Genomic DNA, 20,628 nt, shown 5'->3' with positions numbered 1-20,628 from the left:
TTTATTTTATTTATACATACAGCAGTACGTGATGTAGTTAACTTTTTATAATTAGCTCATTCCTGAGAACTTAAAGTGAGCCTTAACTAGACAATAGGAGTGATCAATTAACATCAAATGCCAAGTTCAACTGAAATGAAAGATTCATAGCAAGTTACAAAACTGAGTCTTGTATACACACAGCCATAAAATAAGTTTTTTAAACTTGAAATTTGTTTAACATCTGACCAAAAATATACACTCTTGTCTGACCGCTAAAGCTTTTGCAGTCTCAATTAGCTATTTCATACCCTTTGATTGGCTGTGTATAACCTTACAAAATGGAAAACTGATAATAGCGACACATGAGAGTTTATTGTCAACCACAAACCTGCTTGTATATTGCATATATATTTGTTCAAGCTTAAAATCTTCCTCAAGGTATGATAAAAGTAAATTGAGATTTGTTGCAAAGGAATGTAAGAGAGATAGACTTGCAGCTTTCAAGATTTTACATCAGCCAAAAAACTAAGATGGTCAGATTTTTTGCCATCTCTTCATGCTTTCCATTAGCAGTTTGCCAAATTCTTAATTATACACTTGTATATCATTTAATGACTGGGAGAGACCAGCGCCTTTCAAGCTCTGTTTATGCAAATTTATGGTCTGTTAGAAAAAGTACAGCTTCCAATTAGTCATTTTATGGGAAGGAGTCTGCTACTTAAAAAGCTGTACAAAAACTAGTCAACCTATAAATGATTAAACTCATAACCATTATTCACACAATTTCTGTGATAAATCTTTTTACAGAAGTTTTGATTGGAAGTCATTAGTAAAAACCAGCAAACTTATTGACTTGTCAAATTTATCAATTTGTCTTGTAACAAAAGTGACACATAATATAACTAGGAACATATTTCCAAAGACACGAATCCCAGACATAGTCTGTTGCAGATGAAAACAGCCATAGCCAACAGCCTCATTGCGCATAATTATTTTATTATTTCATTTCAGAGACATACTTTTGGACTGTATTACAACAACAATATCTCTAAAAAAAGAAGTAGCCATAAGTGAAAGGCTTTCAGTTTATTGTTGGTTACTAATAAACATGCAGATGTTTTCAACACAATACTTCATCATCCAATTTGTTTAGTAACTTTAGTCACATATAGAGTTAGGCAAGATTACATATTAGATATTATTGTCAATGCAGGCAAACATGTAGCTGCTAATTATGAGATAATTCAAAAATAGTGTATCACAATTCAAGGGGCTAACGTAAACATCAAAGTATGCAGTACTGCAACGCAACTATTTAGAAAAACCTTATGGCGGCCAGCATAAGCAAAATTAAACTAGAGCAGACAGAAATGGCAGGAGAACCGGATATCAAGGCATCGGTATTGCAGTAGTTTGTTTTACACCGACAAAGCTTTGCTCCATTCTTTTTAGTGCAGCCCGTCTTTAGGTTGTAATCGTCCAGTTCAGCGACTCCACATGATTTGCTTACTGCAAATTCAAAAAGAGTTTCATGTAAAGGTTTTTCAATAAGAAGTGGTGACAAGTTTTCACAATGCATACTTTGGTGTGATGTTGTAACTTTACTGCAATCGAGACTGTGATTTAATTTAAAATTGAAGGGTAGTTGAAATATCCTAGGAGTAAATGAATAAATATTTTGATTGTACAAAAAATAATTCATTTTTAAAGTTTCTTGCATACTCGTGAAGAGCAACTACTAGATTTGATTCTTGTGGTGGTGACAAGTTTGCATTATGCATATTTTGATGTGGTGTTGTGATTCTCAGCAGTTGAGAGTGTGATTGAATTTAAAATCAAAAGATAGTTAAAATATCTGTCTAAGAGTGAATGGGAAAATATTTTGATCATACAAAAACTAACTAATGCATTTGCAAAGCTTTTGTCCATTCAAAAAGAGAAACAACATTAATTAATAGAACAGGAAATAAACCTTGTTTCAATTGCAATTTTGAAAATAATGTATAATGTTTTTCTGATGTATTTTTAGCTTTAGTAAGCTTAAAAAATACCAAATAATTATGTATATAGAGTTCAAACTAGTGGTTTAAATTATCTTACCTAAACCTGTAGACTCTAAATACGTTGCATAGCATGAGTCTGAGTTGCCCACGATGGAACAATCTATTTTTATCGCGTCTTGCGTGGCACAGTCAGCGCAGTTGTAGCATGATATGGCCCAGCTTCCAGCAGCTAACATACCTATTCATGAAAGCAAATTTTGACAAGGAATTCTTAACGGCATACTTTGGTCCGAATGACAAATACAGCAATGAGAGGTGATGAATTATACATATTTGCTACTTTCAAAATATCACAGTGCACAAACACAACGACATACAACACAAATATGACAAAACCTGATTTAATGGAACAATGAGTGTTTGACTATACTAGCTAAAATGAGCGAACCCTTCTATGATTATTCTTAAAACTGAAACCTGTGAAACTCGTAGAAAATATTTTCATTTCAATCTTGAGCTAAGTTGTTGATACACTTAAATATAAGAACAGATCAAAGTGCACGGATGCTGTTTGGTGTAATTTGACTGTTTATTTTAATTAGTAAATTTTAAAAACTTGACCTAGAATGTGCAAAGGAACTTAGCAACTTGAAAAGCTATGCTTGCGACAAAACGATATGGTTTTCATAAGACGAAAAAGTACTCTAATGTTTTGCTTACAACAAAAAACAATATTTGTAATCTTAGCTACCACGTATTTGGTCAAATCTCTGTGAAATGTATTTCTAGTTATAGTTGTCTTATAAAATGAGTTATTTAAATGCTGCTTGATTGGCACTTGACTTTTTGTTTTTGCTATGGAATGCTCATATTTTAATCATCAAGGTTTACCGTTCTATCTGGATAACACAAAAATGTTGGAGTTTAGAATAAAGTTTTTTCAGTTTATTTGGCATACAGGCCTTTTATCATTTATCATGCTTCTATGCTCGGAATGTTGAATCAAACTAGCTGATTCAAAGCTAATTTAAAACAGTTTTCAGATTTATGTCATTATGCAAGTGCAGACTGATCCTAAATTATAACACAACCTCTTTTACACGCAGCTACAAAAAAGAATTTATTTTAGAAATTAATCCTTTGTTATTGGAATAAAATGTGCACTAAAATGAACCACTATTTAATATGCTTATTCGGTATTAACCAGAAAATCCATGAGCCTGAACTTTCAGGACTTTTCAGGAACTTGTTTACCAAATACTGCTCCATATTCTAAACATCCTGACTACTGAGGATCTGGTTTCATCATCGGCACTTAGTTAGTGAGGCAACTTAGCTACACTGACAGAGGTGATAAAGAGCATGAAGATGTAATACATGTATTTGCTGTCTTCGAGCTCGCCCAGTTGGCTCAACCATAGTCAATTTCTAGCTTTGTAGGACATTGTGAAGTAATTGGAGTGTGACGAATGACTTAAAGCTGGTTTTCAGATATTGCCAAAATGCCATATTTTGGAGTTGATGCCACAATACTTCAGTGATTATGGATAATAACCATGTTCATACTATCACAAACTCATTCACGTTTGCATCAGGAAATACTCCCGTGACGCAGTGCTTTCATTTATCTTTTTTTTTAATTTTCCCGAAGAAACCGTTTTTTTTCGCGTGCTGGAATAAATAACTAGCATCGCAGCGACTATAATAAAAATATATGAACAAACCACGCTAGCCGCGACCGCAAATTACCGTCGCCGAAATGGTTCACTTTTGAATGGTGGGTCGCCAATGCTCGGCAAAGTATCGGGAAAAATTGACAGCTGCAAACTTTCCCGATGTGTCCGCGATGCTCCGTCGATGCTATTGGTTCACTGTTCACATAATCGACAACTAAAGTCAAAAGGAAGATGCTGACTAACGGTGACATAGTATGAACCAGCCTTTATTCAATGGTCCTGGTTCTAGCATAATATTTGCTGCTATGATCATTGTCAAGTTAGCTAATTAGTCAATTCATAGCTCGTCTAGTTCACATTCATGTTTTGTTTCAATGTCGCTGTGTTATTGCTCCAATGAATCTGCTAACATTTTTGTGGTATTTTACCACTAAGCTAATTTAACTTATTTGCAATGCTAAAAAGATTAGTAGAACTTACCAATTATAACAATGGTGAGTTTCAAATCCATGTTGCAATTTAGTACTTTTGTTTTCAATGTAGCTTGCAAGTTCTAAAATATAAGATTAGAAACGTTTTGAGTAGGTAGCAATTAGACTGTTGCTGAAAGTTCGTATAACATTTCTCTGGCTTGTAGCATTTTAATAAGGTTTTTCGGATGTGCCAATATTTTTTGGTAATCAATTTTGATGGAAAAACAAATTGATGATCAAAATTATGCTGAAAAAATAATATTTGTTTTGACACTAATTAAACACACAATTCTTAGATAACTGTACCAAGCGCCTAAAACTAATCACAATCGGTAACTGTCAACACTCAACCTGTATTTTTAGTTAAACAAAAGACTATCTTGAAACATCAAATAGTACATGTAAATATTTTACTGCTTTATTAGTGGCAATTGGAAATGCCTTACACTTTACCTTTAAAGTTTTCTATACTCAGATTTTTTATTATTCCAATTAAATTATAATTAACAACTAGAATTATTTACTTATATATATTAAGAATTAAATTCATAATATATGTTAACATTTAGGTTAGTTGTAGACACTGATTGCAAACAAGTTCTAACTATCAACAGCTTACACAGCTGAGTATAATCTTTTATATCTTGTTTTATTTTAATGTAGAAAAAGTGGCTGTAAAACTTTTTTATGATTTAACGAGCTATTTTAAAATAAATTTTAAGAGAACTTTTTGACAAAAAATTGACATTCACTTCCTGCAAGCCATCATGCAGTTAAAATATTGAAAAAACTAGCTAAAAATGTACAGAATGTGAGCAGTGTGAGGCATAAAAATATCTTGAGTCTAAGTAATAGTATTTTAAGGTAATTTTTATGAGTTAAAAAGTGCTACAAAATGTTATACATGTAAGTCATGTTCAAATTAAGTACTGGTTATTGTAGTGAAAGAATATTTTTTGGTCATTTTTCATTATTCAGTCATTATTTTAGAATATTCATTCCATCTAGCGTTTTATTTTGCATATGGAATGTTATATTCTATAAAAAAAACACTAGATAAAACAATTTTAGCATTTTTATATGGTAAAGATGACTACTATTGACAGATTTTACATAATATTTAATAGAATTATAGCATTATTGTGAAAACAATCTACAAAATTAATGGTTATTTTTTAGTCTTGGTGTACTATCAGCTATTGTCAGTTTGGTTGGACAGTTATAAGAATCTACCAATTTTGCTATCCAATATGCCTGACATAATATGTCATTCATTAATGCAACAATAATTAAACACTGTACATTACCTTTGGCTATTGAAGTATTTAGAATTATTGGTTTGCTTTTGAATTGAGTGCATTTGGGTGTAAAAGGGTTATTTAACAATGAGTATTTTATCTAGAACTTTCCGCAATAATGAAAGTTTTGTAAGACTCTATAGCAATATTTAAAACTTCCATCATTTTCTGAATTTTGAAAATCCTAATGAAATCATTTTTACTTTAAACTTTTAGCTAAAGCTTACCTTTTCTGTCTAGAGACTGTTTTTAACTGGTTACTTTCCGCGCAGCTATTTATTCTTATCCGTATTGGCCCTGGTTGCCCAGATAGAGTAGAACTCAGTCAAGCGTGAGCTCAGCTTTCACTGCTGTGTAGTGCATCATCAACTGTTTTATGTGAAGAGAGTCAAATTGGTTCCCTATCATTATGTATGATGGTATTGCAAGCGGAACTTATGCAAAAGGAGGTCACCTATCACTCATATAAATATATAATACATTGGCTTTATACATTATTAGCCAAGTAGATCTGTCTAAACTTTTGACCCCCGGATCTTTTAATATTGCTTCATCAAGTTATTCAATACCCATGCTGAATCAAAAAGCCATCTGTAACTACGGTAACTGTAGTTACTTCTATCAATTCAGGTGTGATTCTGTTGAAATGATTCAGCGCTTTCGAGAGCTTCTTGGTATTCGTTGCGCTTCATAGTAGTAGCAAAATTCATTAGTTTATATTTAGTAATTTATTGTTGAGTAAAATTCAAAAGTAAAGTCAACACAACCTGCTATAAAGATTACATTGTATATTCCTTTAAACCAAAAAGAAAATAAGATTCTACGTATCAAACAGTTTTCTGTCGAGAAATTGGTTATCGATAAACCTTGGTACCATGAGGCATAATAAAAGCAACTAGATACTCATTAGCTCAATAAATTTGATGGAAAGTTGAGTAGATGTTTTCTAATTCTATCAGCAAGTCAAAGTCAAATGTGCGTACATATTTTACTTGTTTATAGTTAGCAATAGTTTCAAAAGGGGTTTGTGTAATTTTTTTCTAATTCTATGGACTTTAATGAGTGATTAAGTATATGATCATTTATTTGTTATCCCCAAATAAGCTTGCTTGGCAGAAGTGTCTACACTGGTGTTTTTACACCAAGAATAGAAACGCCCCTAGAAATTTCTACACTAGCGTTTCTACACTGTTTTTTTTTAACCATTGTGTGTTGTGCAATATAATCACAGATAGGCTTTTACATAGCTTTTTGATAAAAATAGGACATCGGATACCGATGCCAACAGAAAAAAAGCTCGCTGTAATAATATAAATGATCTACACTCATGAATATAATAAACAGCTCTGAAAACATTAATATGTATTACAGCGAAGTTGCTTTCTCTTTATGAAAGTTGAAAGTATTGTCGAACATTCACAACAAACAAATTATAGTGTTTGTTCATTTTTATCTAAATGGTTTACGTATCGATAAGTTTGTTTTGATGTCAAAAAGCTAAAATTATTATAACAATCTTTTAACAAAAAATCTAAAAGCTCAAGTTCAACCCTTTTCTGTAAAATGAGTAACTAAGATTTATCCCTCCCTTAAATGATGCATGAAAATTAGCTACAAATTTTCAACCAAAGTTTTGTTTTTACTAACACATATTAGTTAAACTTACCAGTAGTCTTTTCAAATGGTCTAAAGCTTACTTTCTGAAAGATACTTATTCACCAACACAGAATGTAAAGACCTAATCAAAGTACTGCAGATGAACTTACACAACATTTTAGTTGATTTTATCAGAAAGTAGTGAGTATTTTTCGATCAGTTGCAACAGTTTTTGATGTTTGAGGAGATTTGGCAAAAAGAATTTTTCAAGATTAAAATTGTCAAAACTTAATCGTACTTAAAACCTTCAGGTCAACAAAGGTTGTGATGATGATGGCTATAGTTGCAAAAAGACTGGCAGAATAGATATGTGTAACATTACAATTCAAATGCAATAGCCAGTATCACCTACTGCAATGATAGCAACTAGTCACGTCATTTTGCTCATCTTTTTCTTCTGAGAGTTTTAACTGCGATCAAGTTTTGCTGATTTTATTTTTGAAACATCCGGACTATCCGATTACTTTAAACATTAAAAACATTTAGTTATGATAGGAAAATGCTGATACTTTCTGATAACATCTACAAAGTTTGTTTGCAAGTTCATTTTAAGACTAGAAGCTTCAGGTGGAACAATTATTATAACATAATTTTTCCTTATGACACTGCTATCAGCTTCTTTTTAGAATGAGCAAATTTTGTAGTTGATACACGTTCTTTGCAGACAAGCAGGAGTTTATCTTTTCTTGATGCCAATTGCTTGTCTCCAAACTTGAGGGGCCGTAGATAATGTCATACCTCTCACTAATTCATATTCTTGTTTGAAAATACTTGCTAATTTAAATATATGCTAATACTTGTGGAATGCTTGGCATTGCATGGGTATTACGAAGAGCTTATAAATAGCGGCAAGTAATGTAGTTGATTGCCACTTGCCATTAGCCTGGCACATTGCCAATGGCTAATTCGACCAAGTTAGTATCCGTATTGCTAAACTTACTAATAAGAGCGGTGACAGAAAGCTTTTGCGACGTTGCACCGTAACGCAATTGCTATGCGTATTTTAACCTAGATAGCAATTTATATTGCCTAATGAATCAATTGGTTAGCACATCGTCTAGAAAGCAAAAGGTTTTGAGATCAAATCTCCTGCAATACGGATTATTCATTCTAAAATTTTAATGGCTATAGCTGGACAGACCAAATCACAAACTGAATCATGGACAGACACTGAGGTTTATATATTATATAGATTTGTATTAGAAAACTATTGGTTATATTAATATTTAGCAATTCAACAATGTCTTAACATGTGTTAGGTTTTTAGTGAGATAAAAGCAGGTATGCAGCAAAAAAAATTTCATACAAAAATACAAAGAAGGAAAATTAACAATATTTAAAAAAAATTTATAAATAATTTTTACCTGAAATGAACCTGAAAGCATTGGTGTAACCGCTAGCTAGAGGTTTTATATGCAGTCATGACAGTACGAAACATATACATAGAATATACAACTTTTAATAAAAAATGCTCCAGCCTAAGTTGATTACGTTATAAATTGTGTGCTAATCTACTGAATGAAAGGCATTGTTGGCCTAGCAATAGGCTAACCAGCTTAAACGTTTTAGCATATTGAATCTATTTTCTAACATTGGCGCAGCAATGAAAACACCCGCAGTTATGTGTTTTTTATCGGAAAAAAAGTATTTGTTGAAATTTGAGCCGCAACATTTTGCAAATAATAGAATTAAATTTTTTACTACTGTAACAATTTTGTAGTATCATTTTTTCTAATTATTTTGGGATCATACCGAACATAGTTAAACTGTTTTTGTATGCAGTTTTATCTGTTCCTTTAACCATTTGTTATTTGTAAACAATTAAAATGAATGATGAAACTAACCATATTTGTATGAAACTGTTTGTTACATACATGTATATGTATATGATACTAGATTTATACCTAAAACTTGCCATTGGTGACAGTTTTACGCTTTTTGTCTGCGTTCTTCTACTACAGTAGGGAAAACTTATGTGCAGCATTAAAAGTGTTTAAAACAGTGTATAGATTATTTTTCAAAAATATCAAACAGTTGTACAAGTTTTGTTGTCTATATCGAACATTATGATAGCTGTTTTCTACTACTGCTTGAAACTTTGTCCTCTCCAATAGCTAAAAAGTATGGGCTTGACTTTAGAGGTGCAAGCTTCTGTAACTTTACTTAGCTATGGTGACTATTGAAGACTTGATTATAAAACATTGACTTTAAGATACTCAATCCAACATTTGCATTCAACGGGTTTTCTAACTGAAATGCTTTTTCTTGAAAGATACATGTATTATGAGGATAATAACTTAATCACTTTAAATATCTGATTTATTTAGTCTTTCTAAACAATGGCACCTTGACTAGAAACAAGTCTACCACTTCTAAAATATTTATCTACACACTTTTTCCCTCGATAAATATTTTAATTGATTTTTTATTGCAAGAAACAGAACTAGAATTGGTACGCATGTAAAACTACGTGCACAAGAAAAACCTCAAAGTTTTTCACTCAAATGGTCTAACGAAAACAGAGCCATCAACCACTATGAACTATTAAGAGCCCAATATTTTGCCATTAAAGCTTAATTGAAGGCTCTTTCATATGCTGCATCATAAAATTTCACTATCCTGTTGCAATGTACAAACAACTATAAAGGCATAGAATCATTTTACAGGCGCCTAATCGTCTCAGCATTCCAACCTTTTATTTCATAACTCTCTTACAACATGAAAAATCTATTCTGATTCATGAGGTGATTAATAATGTTGCTTAGTGTTAGCTCTCCAGGAAAAATTGAGTTTACTAAAGAGTGACTATTTTTCTAGATGCCGTAGAGGTTCTCTGTCTAGCTATAGAACACATTGATCAAACTCACATGTACATTTAGAATATTTAGAATTCTAAGTACAACATAACATCAAAATAAATACACATGTGCAATACCTTAAATAAAATTAAGACTAGAATCATATAGTTACAGTAACTATGAATGAGTTTTAGACAGGACAAGAGTTTAAATCATAGTGGTAAAAAAAATGGATGTCGGCAAAATAGCACACATTTCATTGTGATGTTGAAAACGCTTTCAAAATATTTATCAACGCATTAAACTTTTTTACAACTCCCTTAACCCATATTCCATAACCACATAAACCTTTCTAAATCAATAAAATATCAAAAGAAAATATTATAGTAGTTAGCAATTTCTTAACCCACCAACAGAAACAACGATGTCTTACAAAAGTTAATGATTCAAAATGTTTGGTTTGTGCAGAGTTACACTTTTGTATTGTATTTTTGTCTATTGCTGCTTCGATGTTTTTCAGTTAAATTTGCAACTTATTTTGTTGGAGCACTTATTGCCATCCATTTTGAGAGTTTTCCATTATGATAGTCATATTTGGTCTGACACAAATTTGCTAGCTAGCTGGTTTTACTTTTTTAGAACTTCACATCCGGTTTGTTTTGTATTTTCGTTGCATTATATAACCATGCTTTAATTTAGTCTATTTTTTCTTTAAAAACCGCTTTCACATTATCTTAACATTTCCTCTGGCAAAATAAAATTTCTAGCACATATGATAGATGAACTAGAGCTAGGAAGGTTATAACTTTAGTTAAAAAGCAAGCTTAGTTTGTATACGGAATCATATGGCTTGTTACGAGGTCACCGAATACCTATTATACTAATGATTATATTTTGTTGATGAAAAGTTGTACTAATTTTTAGTTAAATTTGGCTAGATATATCGAGTAATAATAGAGCAAAATTAAAACAAATTCTTGTGTTTCTGACCAGAACATACGACAATGAAGCACATGGCTCTGATAGGGTTAATATAGGAACATAAATAAATAGGTGAGCTTCTACAAACTTTCCTGAAATTACTCCAAAGTTTTACCTGTGTAGAGTTTGTGTTTGATAATTTTAAAACAGTTTCAACATTCCTAATTCATGATAGTGTGTTTTTGGGTTGAATTTGAAGAAGAAACAGAGGAGTCATGTTAGCAATGTGCTTATTTCCATTCGCAGTTTTTCTAACTCCTGATCGCAAGCAGGTACTTAAAAACCTTGTTAGCTTCCTTACTACTAACTCTAGTGCTACTGTCACCGGAATGGTAGGTTGAACCTGAAACTTCAACCATGACTGATGACTGTTTTTCTCGTATCATTTTTCTTTGACAAATACGGATCATGTATCACCATGGAAACTAGCATTTTTTTGATCCTACTGACTGCTCAGAGAGAATTGGGAAAGATCACAGTGTTAAAATAAGTTCAGACCTGTTTACAATAACATGCTTTCAAAATTCATATCATTTCATTTCTTAAAGCTTTCCTTTTTACATATTTCAACTTACCATTATCATTCCTAAATGTCTCAACTAATCCTAAATGCATCACTGCTGGTTCTCAGCTAGAATTAATATCCTACTCGGAGTGGCGCATTGGCTAATGCTTGATAATTGGCAATGCCAGATTCTGTTAATTCGACGTTTAGCCAACTTCAATTCATAACTCTAATTAATAAGACTATCAGAAAATATTTCGAATAATTTGCTTGTTTTGCTTGTTTTGCTGCTCAAATTCAAAAACTTCTTTGACCTGCTATTTTTCATTCAAATGAAACTACTAATAATTAGCTGTAAACATAAAACAGAGTTTATTACTAAGCTTTTATACAACAAAAGTGTAGCTACACCTAGTTGCACTCGTGCCAGACATCTACATGTAGGTTAGACTAATAAGCAGAGCAGGTTTGCATAGGATGGTATATTTGACGTCATGCAATGCCTTATTTCAATATCATGCAATATAGATGTGCACCAATGTGCACACATTTGTGACGTCATTCGTCACCAAGACGGTTTCCATGGCAAAATGATTGCGCGTTTCACAGGTGTGTGACTTCCAAACTGCCACAATGAATTATGACAGAATGAGATCAAAACAGCTGTTTCCATGATGGTTCTACATGACCATATGGGCTGTGTCTTTATGGTATCACTGCATGAAAACTTGATGTATTCGCTGCTCAAGAAAATCATAGAACTGTTTACATAGATTAACAGTTTGTTTTTCAGCCTTTTCAAATATGTTTTTCTCTGCATTAAAGAACAATTTAAACTAAAAACATATCTATGGCAATTAGAAAATGCTTCCTAAGAAAAAATCTCTTGATTCGCACACAACTAAAAATTTAAATGCTATCGCTTATATTTAACATTGCATTTTGTAACACTGACATAAAACTGCACTATGTTACAGGCTTATTTTAGCTTTGGTTTGTCACTTCAAGATCATCTACTGTAGTTTTTTTGACTTGGAAAAAATTTCAAGCTGATAGCTTTTCATAAGAATTAACTCAAGTTGTATGAACTTTAAAATGAATTTGCAGCGTATGGTTTGAATTTCAAACTAAATAATATATACCTATAATTACGCATATGGACAATTAAAGGAAATTTGAAATGGTATTAGAGTACATGGAGGCAAACACTCTCGCAGAGCTCTATGCATGACAAAACATATATTATAGTTTCTAAAGGCAATTATGATCATACTGAAGTCATAAACAACCTAAGCACTCTAGCTCAAGGAGTTTGTTTTCCAAGTGATTATATGGAGCATTGTTGCAGCTTGGCTGACTTGCGCAAAAGGCAGTTGCTTATATACACGTATTTTTACGAGTTTGTTGATAAGTCTAAAGAGCTAAAATCACATACTTCCTTTCATTACTGATTATATTTCGGTTTCAGAAATAAAATATCATAGAGACCGCATATGCAGACAAGAATGTGTGGTGTTGTTTTCAATATGCAATGAGAATGACGCCATATTATCCACATCAATTTGTCCAACATGTTGACACCAGAATTTATGTTATTGGTACATTGCTTGAAGAAACATTACGTTGTGCAATCTGTTGTCGGTAACAAGTTATTTTCCATGAGATCAGATATGATTCAAATTACACAGATCAGTGCATTCATGAGCTCCCCTGTTGTCGCTACGCTTCATAGAAATATGAAGCAATCCATCTGATCCATCATCATTGCTATTTGATACTCCTTTTCTCAATAAACGTTGTGCTGGAGAACTGAGCGTGTGTTGACTAGTTCTAACAACATCAAAAAGCGTAGAGGGCAAATGTGTTCACACCTGTTCTATTATAGTTATTGAATTATTTATTGTTCTCCTATCCCCAAGTGCAGAATGTTAGTACGATAGATTCTAAACTTGTTTTTCATGATTTCAAATAGAGCATCTAATGATCCTTATGGTATTTTGTTTAATTATATAAATTTCTTAAATCACAGCTAACATAACATTACTAATTCAAAGTTGACTATGGGAGGCGGAGTTATCTACGATGCACACAAGTTGCTTACACTTTGTCCATAATGGAAAGATTACAAGAATTATTTCAATATCAACTCTTTGCTCAGTTACTTTATTTTCTACCTATTAAAAAACGTAATTTTTATTGTTTGATTGATTGAACTGTATGAAACCATATCGGTGACAGATTAAGTCTTTGGAGGAAGTAGAAATTTGAAGAAAAAAGCCAATAAAATAGCTTCAGTATGGATAAGCACAGGCCTGTGAGTCTTAGGAGATTCATCATGTGACTAGCAGTTTATTGCCGTTACTTCAAATGATATAATATTAATCATCCCAATAGGTAAGCTACATGCTAATTGTGATTAGGTTTTGTCAAAAGTCGAGGCTTTACGACTTTTAGTTTTTTCAAAGGAATATTTCAGCCAAATTCATTATTAAATTCGATTTAATACACTATCAACCTATGTATGTTTTAATATGTATAAGTTTGAGAGGAGGATTGGATTTAGCCAATTAATCAAATATACCAACAGAACTTTGGTTGTAACTTGTCTGTAAGATGGTTTGACCTCAGCACCTTAAACCATAGTTCATTGGGTTAGTCAGTTTCTATAAATAAGAAATGTCACGCTCTAGATTCAATGAAATGTCACCTTTCAATATCATTTTTGAGAAAAGTTAGAAGGAAATTTGATTTTCGATGCTTTACAAAGGTCCCTGTATAGATTGTTTGAGTAAACACAAGACATAGATGCCCAAGTTGGCTTAAGTTAAGGACAATCTGTGTACTCCGCTTGCAACCACTGCTCCAATAAGGAGAATATTTTGTAATGCCCCCATAGATCATGGAAGACCTCAGCAACGTTAATAAAGCATATATTTTGTGAATGTAACCATCAAGCACATTGACAAACTTTCCTCTGACTTTTGATTAAATAAAACTGCAACAATCCATGTGTATTTCATTTCTAAGTTTCTTTTGCGTAAGAGTTATCAAACAACATTTGTGGATGGGCAACTTCTATTTTGATCAGAGGTAAACATGCTACTTAGTAGACAGATAGCAAATTGAAAGACTTCTAATGCTGTCACAAAAACTGGATTGAAGTGATTCATTAGAAGTTACATTGTAACTTCTAATGAGAATTATTTGCTAAATACACTACAGCTAAATAATTGAGAATTTATTTGTAGTGTTTGGCATATTGAACTGAAAATGAATTGATTCTCACCTGATTTATGGTGCAAACAAATTGGGAATTGAACTGTTTATTCTTTCATCTTTGATGAACATTGGATTAAATCAAGTCATCTTTTCAAGCCTTAAAAACCTCTCTGTGCAGAATGGATAAAATTAAAAACAATCATACACGTAAAAAAAGAATAGCAGAAAAAAAGCGAAAGTTAGACCAAAAAATTGTTTGGCATTAACTCAATTTAAAGGTTTTGAAAAAGTTTTATCCTCTACCATATACTTGATTATATGATTTTAATAAAAACCTGATTTACAATGTCACCTCGTGAAATAATTGCACAACTGCATGATGTTTTGAGTAGATGGTATATTTGACTGTACAGGAAAGTTGTTTGATTAGCATCTAACGTGTAACTAGAAATACTAATACTAATTTATAACGATGAGCAAATTTTTCATAACACTTCATAGCATATGATATGAAGAACAAATGGTACAACATTTAGCGTGTGTATATATTTACCACATGTGTACATATGGACTACATGTGCATATACATGTAGCACAAAAATACACGTGTAGCTCAGGTGTTGTTTGATTATATTTAAACTAGTTTCACCTACTGTTAATCTTACAAAATATATTTTCATCTTATATCAATTTTGAATTCCTTTTTGGGTGAATGGCCCTTATCATTCAAACAACCAACTTGCAATGAAATGTCAAAGAATTTGAAGAAAAGCTTGAAACAAAGATGGCAATTATCAAAAAGTTTAAATAAATATTTAAATTTAACTAATGTATAGCATGTGAACTAGACAATCTACAGATTATTATTGAAAAGGATTTTAATTGGCAATTATCAATTGCTAGTTATTGATTTCCAATTGTCAATGGAAAACTGCTAATTATGTTTCATAATAGTTAATGTTGGTAATTTTCATAGGTGACTAGTAAATGTGAATTATGATTAGGCTATTTTTTCACTTCGAAGCTATGGGTGCAAAAAGGCCTTATTGTTTTCAAATATACGTCTTGCTATCTAGTTGCAATGTAATGGGAAAGATTTTAGCTCTAGCAAGCTCATTCCTACTAGGTTGTAGCTGAGGAAGAAATGCACTGCTTTAAAAACGTAGCTAGATTGACTTTTAGTCAATCTTGTGAGTGAAGGAATTACAAATCTCATTGACCAATCATCATAAAGATTTTGAGTGATTCAAACACATTGACCAATAAAAGCAATTCAAAAGATAATTTATGTATATAAGCTTAGCAAGCTTAGATTGATACTCAGTGCTTTGATATCAGCGTTTCAAAAATTGATTAACAAGTTTTGCATCTGTAAATTAAAACTTTAGTTCAATGGATTTGAAAAATATTCTTATGCTAGTCGGTGAGTCATTTTGTCACCAAAAGATCATCAACTTTGAAAATAAATTGGAAACAATTTTGCTATTAATTAAAGGGAGGTCAAAACTATTTTACTGTATGACCAAGTGGAAATACAGACTGATTCGTAGTTAGTCAAACAAATTTTTTAAAAAAGATAATAAATTATTTTTAAACAAAGGCTCTTAACTATTCCAAACTAACTAATTTATTTTGAGACCTATTAGATAATATGGAGACAAATATTTCAAAAGAAAATGACACAGCGTAATTTCATAAGGTAGAACAATACGATTTTATAACAGGTTTGTGAAAATGGCTACTCAAATATGCTCAATTCAAAACCTCTTTCGCTATACAAAACATTGGCTAATCTGACATAAATGATTATGCTTAGAGAATGTCCTGTTAGCATATCAAAAGAAATTATTTATAGCTTGTTTAGGGTTAAGTTGAAATTGTTAGTTTCTCTAATATTAGTAAACTTGATTGCCAGGTATGATGTTGGGAGGAAGTTATGCGATATCTTGCTATAACTGTGGAAACTGTGACAATGATGTCAATGTGCGGTTTGATTGTTCTACTCTCTTTGACACAGATTCATGCTATATCACATATGTCGAGTCTACAGATACAGGTATGACACCTTTTGCTTTTGTTTGACTGCATTTTTTTAAGTTTCTGTTACAGTTTGTTGGTCATCTTTGTCTGCTAGTAATATTTAGTTTTAAAATTTATGAAACATTCAAAACATTATTAAATATATTTATATTACATAGTCTGAGTGTACAGAACCAATATCCAGATTTTTAGTTTTGGGAACCTGTATTCATTGAATGTACCAACATGATAACATATCAACATGACTTGTTTCTCACTCTTTGCTTCCTTGATTGAAGAAAAAGTCACAATATAAAAAAATATTCCAAAATCTTTTGCAAAAATTAGGTTTGGAGTTTTTAGATTTGAAAATTAACATTAGTACCATAATGTACCAGAAATACTTTGGTTGCATTTAAAAAAGATAGTCGTTGGAATTCCTGAACTCATAGTAAAAGTTTAAAACAGAAGAGTAAATTTATGAATATTTAGCGCAGTCGTTTTCAGTAATAATCATTTTTGTAAAACATAAAGTAAAACATGTGTCATTATAATGCTGACAATGTTTGTAAAAATAGTTTTGAATACAAAAACATCCCTGCCCTGCAGGTTCTATGACACTAGCATATTATATACACCCCCTATAAAAGAATTGTGTTTGATCACTCTCCATTTTACAATACACCTTGGATGCTCACAGCTTGCAATCAAAGACTTTGACTTGATGCAAAGAAAATGTTGTAATACAGCAATGTTTTTTGTGTTGAGTGTCGTTCCAGACAGTTCAAGATGCAAGTTTAAGCATTAAATAATTCTAGCAAATTTTGTTGGTAACATATCGTCATTATACTTATTATCGTCATTATTATAATTATAATATCTTCATCTTATTATAATTATACTTATACTCATTATCATCATCATGTCGTCATTATACATTACACTTATAAGTTAATATTGTTTTTAGTGAGCAAGTCATGTGGCATTGAGGAACTTGATGAATTAAACTTCATAGATGGCTGCATTGAAGCATATGGTTCGGTGATTTGCCGCTGTCGAACCAATTACTGCAATACGAATGACTTAATAGCTTCTTATCATAATCAGACAACATTGACTACAACAGAACAGTACTACAACACTGCCGTGCCTTGTACAAGCTCTACAACTTTTTGCTTGCTTGCTTTGACTGTACTCAAGGTCTTCGTCTAGTCATCAAAGCATGCTCAAGATCAACCAGTGCTTGTCAGAACAAATAATTTGGATATATTTTTTTCAGCATTTAACTGCTTTTAAAAACACAGCTATGACTTTTTTGCATAGAAGTACTTTAATCAATTATTTTTAAGGAATCCCCATAAAGAGTAGGGCATCTTTACTAATTTTTCTATTTAATGTGATTTTCATGTATATGAATACAAGTCAAAGACTTATTCACGTCATGAAAGTAACCTCTCATTTAAACAAAGACTATATAGCATTGTTTATACAACTACGAGAACCATAGGAAATGTTGAACAATTATATTATATATTATATTGTATATTATACTATTAATGTATACTAAATAAAATAAGCATAATAAAGATAAATACTTTTCAAGTGGATAAATTTAAGGACCAGATTTAATATAATGGGCCGTCTGGTTGACAGATTACTGTCAATCATCTTATTGAGCTGGCTATCTAGTGTCGGAGTGGCTTATATATGCACATAATTATTTGTGCATAAATGCGTGTTGACATATACATGTATGTCAGCATACATTTTGTTTTACCTACACCGGCCATTTATGAAGTAGAAGTCATTTCCTGCTACACTTTTTTGGGCAAAGGTACTGATCGTTATCAAAATAGTAACAGTGGCACACAAGACTATTATGTTTTATGGGCAGCTTCAAATAGAAAAGATGCAAGATGGTTTAACTAGCTAAAACAAGTGTTATTAATTTGTAAACAAACCACTCATGTGAGTGCGCTTAAGAAAAACATCCAGATATTACTGAAAACCCTGGCTTATGGAGAAATTATTAATTTCTACAAAACAAGCTTAATTACTTCTGCTGTATGATGTTGCTGTTCTGTATTTTCTCTGTAAAGGTAAAAAAAGACACATAAAAAACTTTAGTTTGCTTTGTCTGAAATTTAACTTACATGTAAAAGTGTTGTAATGTTTAAAAATGTCCACCGCGTTCAACATTCCTCACAAGCAGCGGTAATATCAGGCATCAGTGTATATATAACTTTAACAAATGTTCTATAACACATGTTCGTTTTGTTTTTTGGTTGAGTGACCCAAAAAATAATCATCCCTTTCACTTTATTACGTTAATGTAACTGTTACTCTGCTACTTCACAGTATCTTGTCAAGAACATCGAGTATCTTTGTTTTTTTCATGTGTCTAGATCATTTTTTGGCTTGCGCTATATTTGCAATAAAATGCTGCTTGGTTTATTTACATTGGGAACTAGTCCAACTTGTGACTGCAAGTAAAAGCTTGGGCATCACACTCTTTTCCTTATTACCATAGATATATATACCTAGATTGGCCAATAGGGAAAAAGCCTGTCAGGCTTAAATAGCATGACGTAACGTCATTGTATTGTACCTAATGCTTGACTGCACTGCTGGCAACAATGAAGCTTATGAGGAGAATTTGACAAAAATTACATTTATTTTTACATAAAAACCTTGGATACATAATCCAGTAAACTAAAGCAATTATGTGATAATATCTGATAACCACCTTAGATTAAAACTATAAAAGGTATGAAGTGTTGCGAACAAGTCATGAGCCATCAGGGCTTTATTTGCCACCCTCTCATATCCCCATTTTCTCTTTTCCCCTTCTCCAAAGAAGAAGTGAGAAGGGGAAAAGAGAGAAAGGAGAAAAAAGAGGGGGGGCAAATAGCCCACCCACTCAAAGATCCAGACCCTGGCTAGGTGAATAGACTAATATCATGTTGAACTAAACATGACAAAATAGGATGAGCCTGTGAAGTTTTGATCTGATCAGGGAAATGGAACCAACAGCTTTCTTAACTAGAGCTGGAACAAGATCAAGGAATGCAGGGTCGGACCAGACTCGGGATCAGCAATGATGGCCAAGATTAGGTCGGACCGGGTCAGCACGATTTTTATTCATTTAAGGTTAAGAGATAGTTCTATTACTGCCTAATGTTATTACATCAATAAACTGAGATAGAAGAAACCCTTATCACACCAATCATTATATTTTGTGGCTTGGTTTATAGATGCAATCTACAATTTATGGCTAGACATTGGTCGGTCAATGCTATTCAATGGGTGATAGATTAATGGCATGATTTGGCTAGTGTTTTTATTACAAATTTTATTTTCAACTGCAATTATAATCAACAAGAGATTAGTTAAGAAATACTTTACAAATATAGAAATAGATAACCCAGCATAGTGGAAAACAAAAATCTATCACTTCCCTAAAACTTCTGGGGTTAGTGAAAGAAACTAAAAATAAAATAAATTTGCTGGATTGAAGGTTCTTAGACGCGCTTTTAAATTCCTCAGGATGCCCTCGTTGTAAATGCCTCAATATTATTGAGGTGGATCGTTCTTTGTAGCTTAAAGGTTGACTTGCAACAAAATTCACATTACAGTTATTTAATATCAAAATATTCACCGTGTTTTACTCTGTTGTGTTGTAGGTGCCAAATACGTGGAAAGATGATTACAAGCATTTAAAAGCTCAAAAACGAAAAGCCGCCGTAGATTGGAATCTCTTTATTTCGATGACGTAGTCATTACAGTTTGGTTATCGTCTTGTCACGTGATGTTCTCACGTGAATTGAAAAGCCAATAAAAAGCTAAATATAAAACTTATCGTAGCACTAGTTTATGACAAACACTTCGGGTTTTACCGAATACCCTGTATCAAATATAGATGCTTGCTACTTTACAGTTTTGTTTTGGCATTATTAAATCGTCAAGTCGTCACCTGATCGCGTGACCCAATATTTCAAAAATAATTTTGCTGCATTTT

General features: G+C 32.1%; 2 protein-coding genes across 2 annotated transcripts; one reads left to right on the top strand and one right to left on the bottom strand.

Moving 5' to 3' along the window:
* Positions 1-957: 957 nt before the first annotated feature.
* LOC137405795 (uncharacterized) lies at positions 958-5,738 on the bottom strand. The gene is made up of 4 exons (XM_068092203.1): positions 5,660-5,738; positions 4,142-4,214; positions 2,083-2,223; positions 958-1,491 (listed from the first exon to the last, which is right to left on the bottom strand). Exons 2-4 carry the CDS (start codon positions 4,170-4,172, stop codon positions 1,298-1,300), a joined length of 366 nt encoding a protein of 121 aa, XP_067948304.1. The 5' UTR covers positions 4,173-4,214; positions 5,660-5,738; the 3' UTR covers positions 958-1,297.
* A 10,185-nt stretch (positions 5,739-15,923) lies between these two features.
* LOC137406410 (uncharacterized) lies at positions 15,924-18,190 on the top strand. Its single transcript, XM_068092983.1, has 3 exons — positions 15,924-16,014; positions 16,507-16,647; positions 17,578-18,190. Exons 1-3 carry the CDS (start codon positions 15,984-15,986, stop codon positions 17,820-17,822), a joined length of 417 nt encoding a protein of 138 aa, XP_067949084.1. The 5' UTR covers positions 15,924-15,983; the 3' UTR covers positions 17,823-18,190.
* The last annotated feature ends 2,438 nt before the right edge of the window (positions 18,191-20,628 follow it).

The sequence above is a fragment of the Watersipora subatra genome, chromosome 10 (genome assembly GCF_963576615.1).
Source record: "Watersipora subatra chromosome 10, tzWatSuba1.1, whole genome shotgun sequence".
NCBI classification, from domain to species: Eukaryota; Metazoa; Bryozoa; class Gymnolaemata; order Cheilostomatida; family Watersiporidae; genus Watersipora; species Watersipora subatra.
Note: the sequence above shows the minus strand (reverse complement) of the source record. Positions and strands in the feature narration are given on the sequence as shown.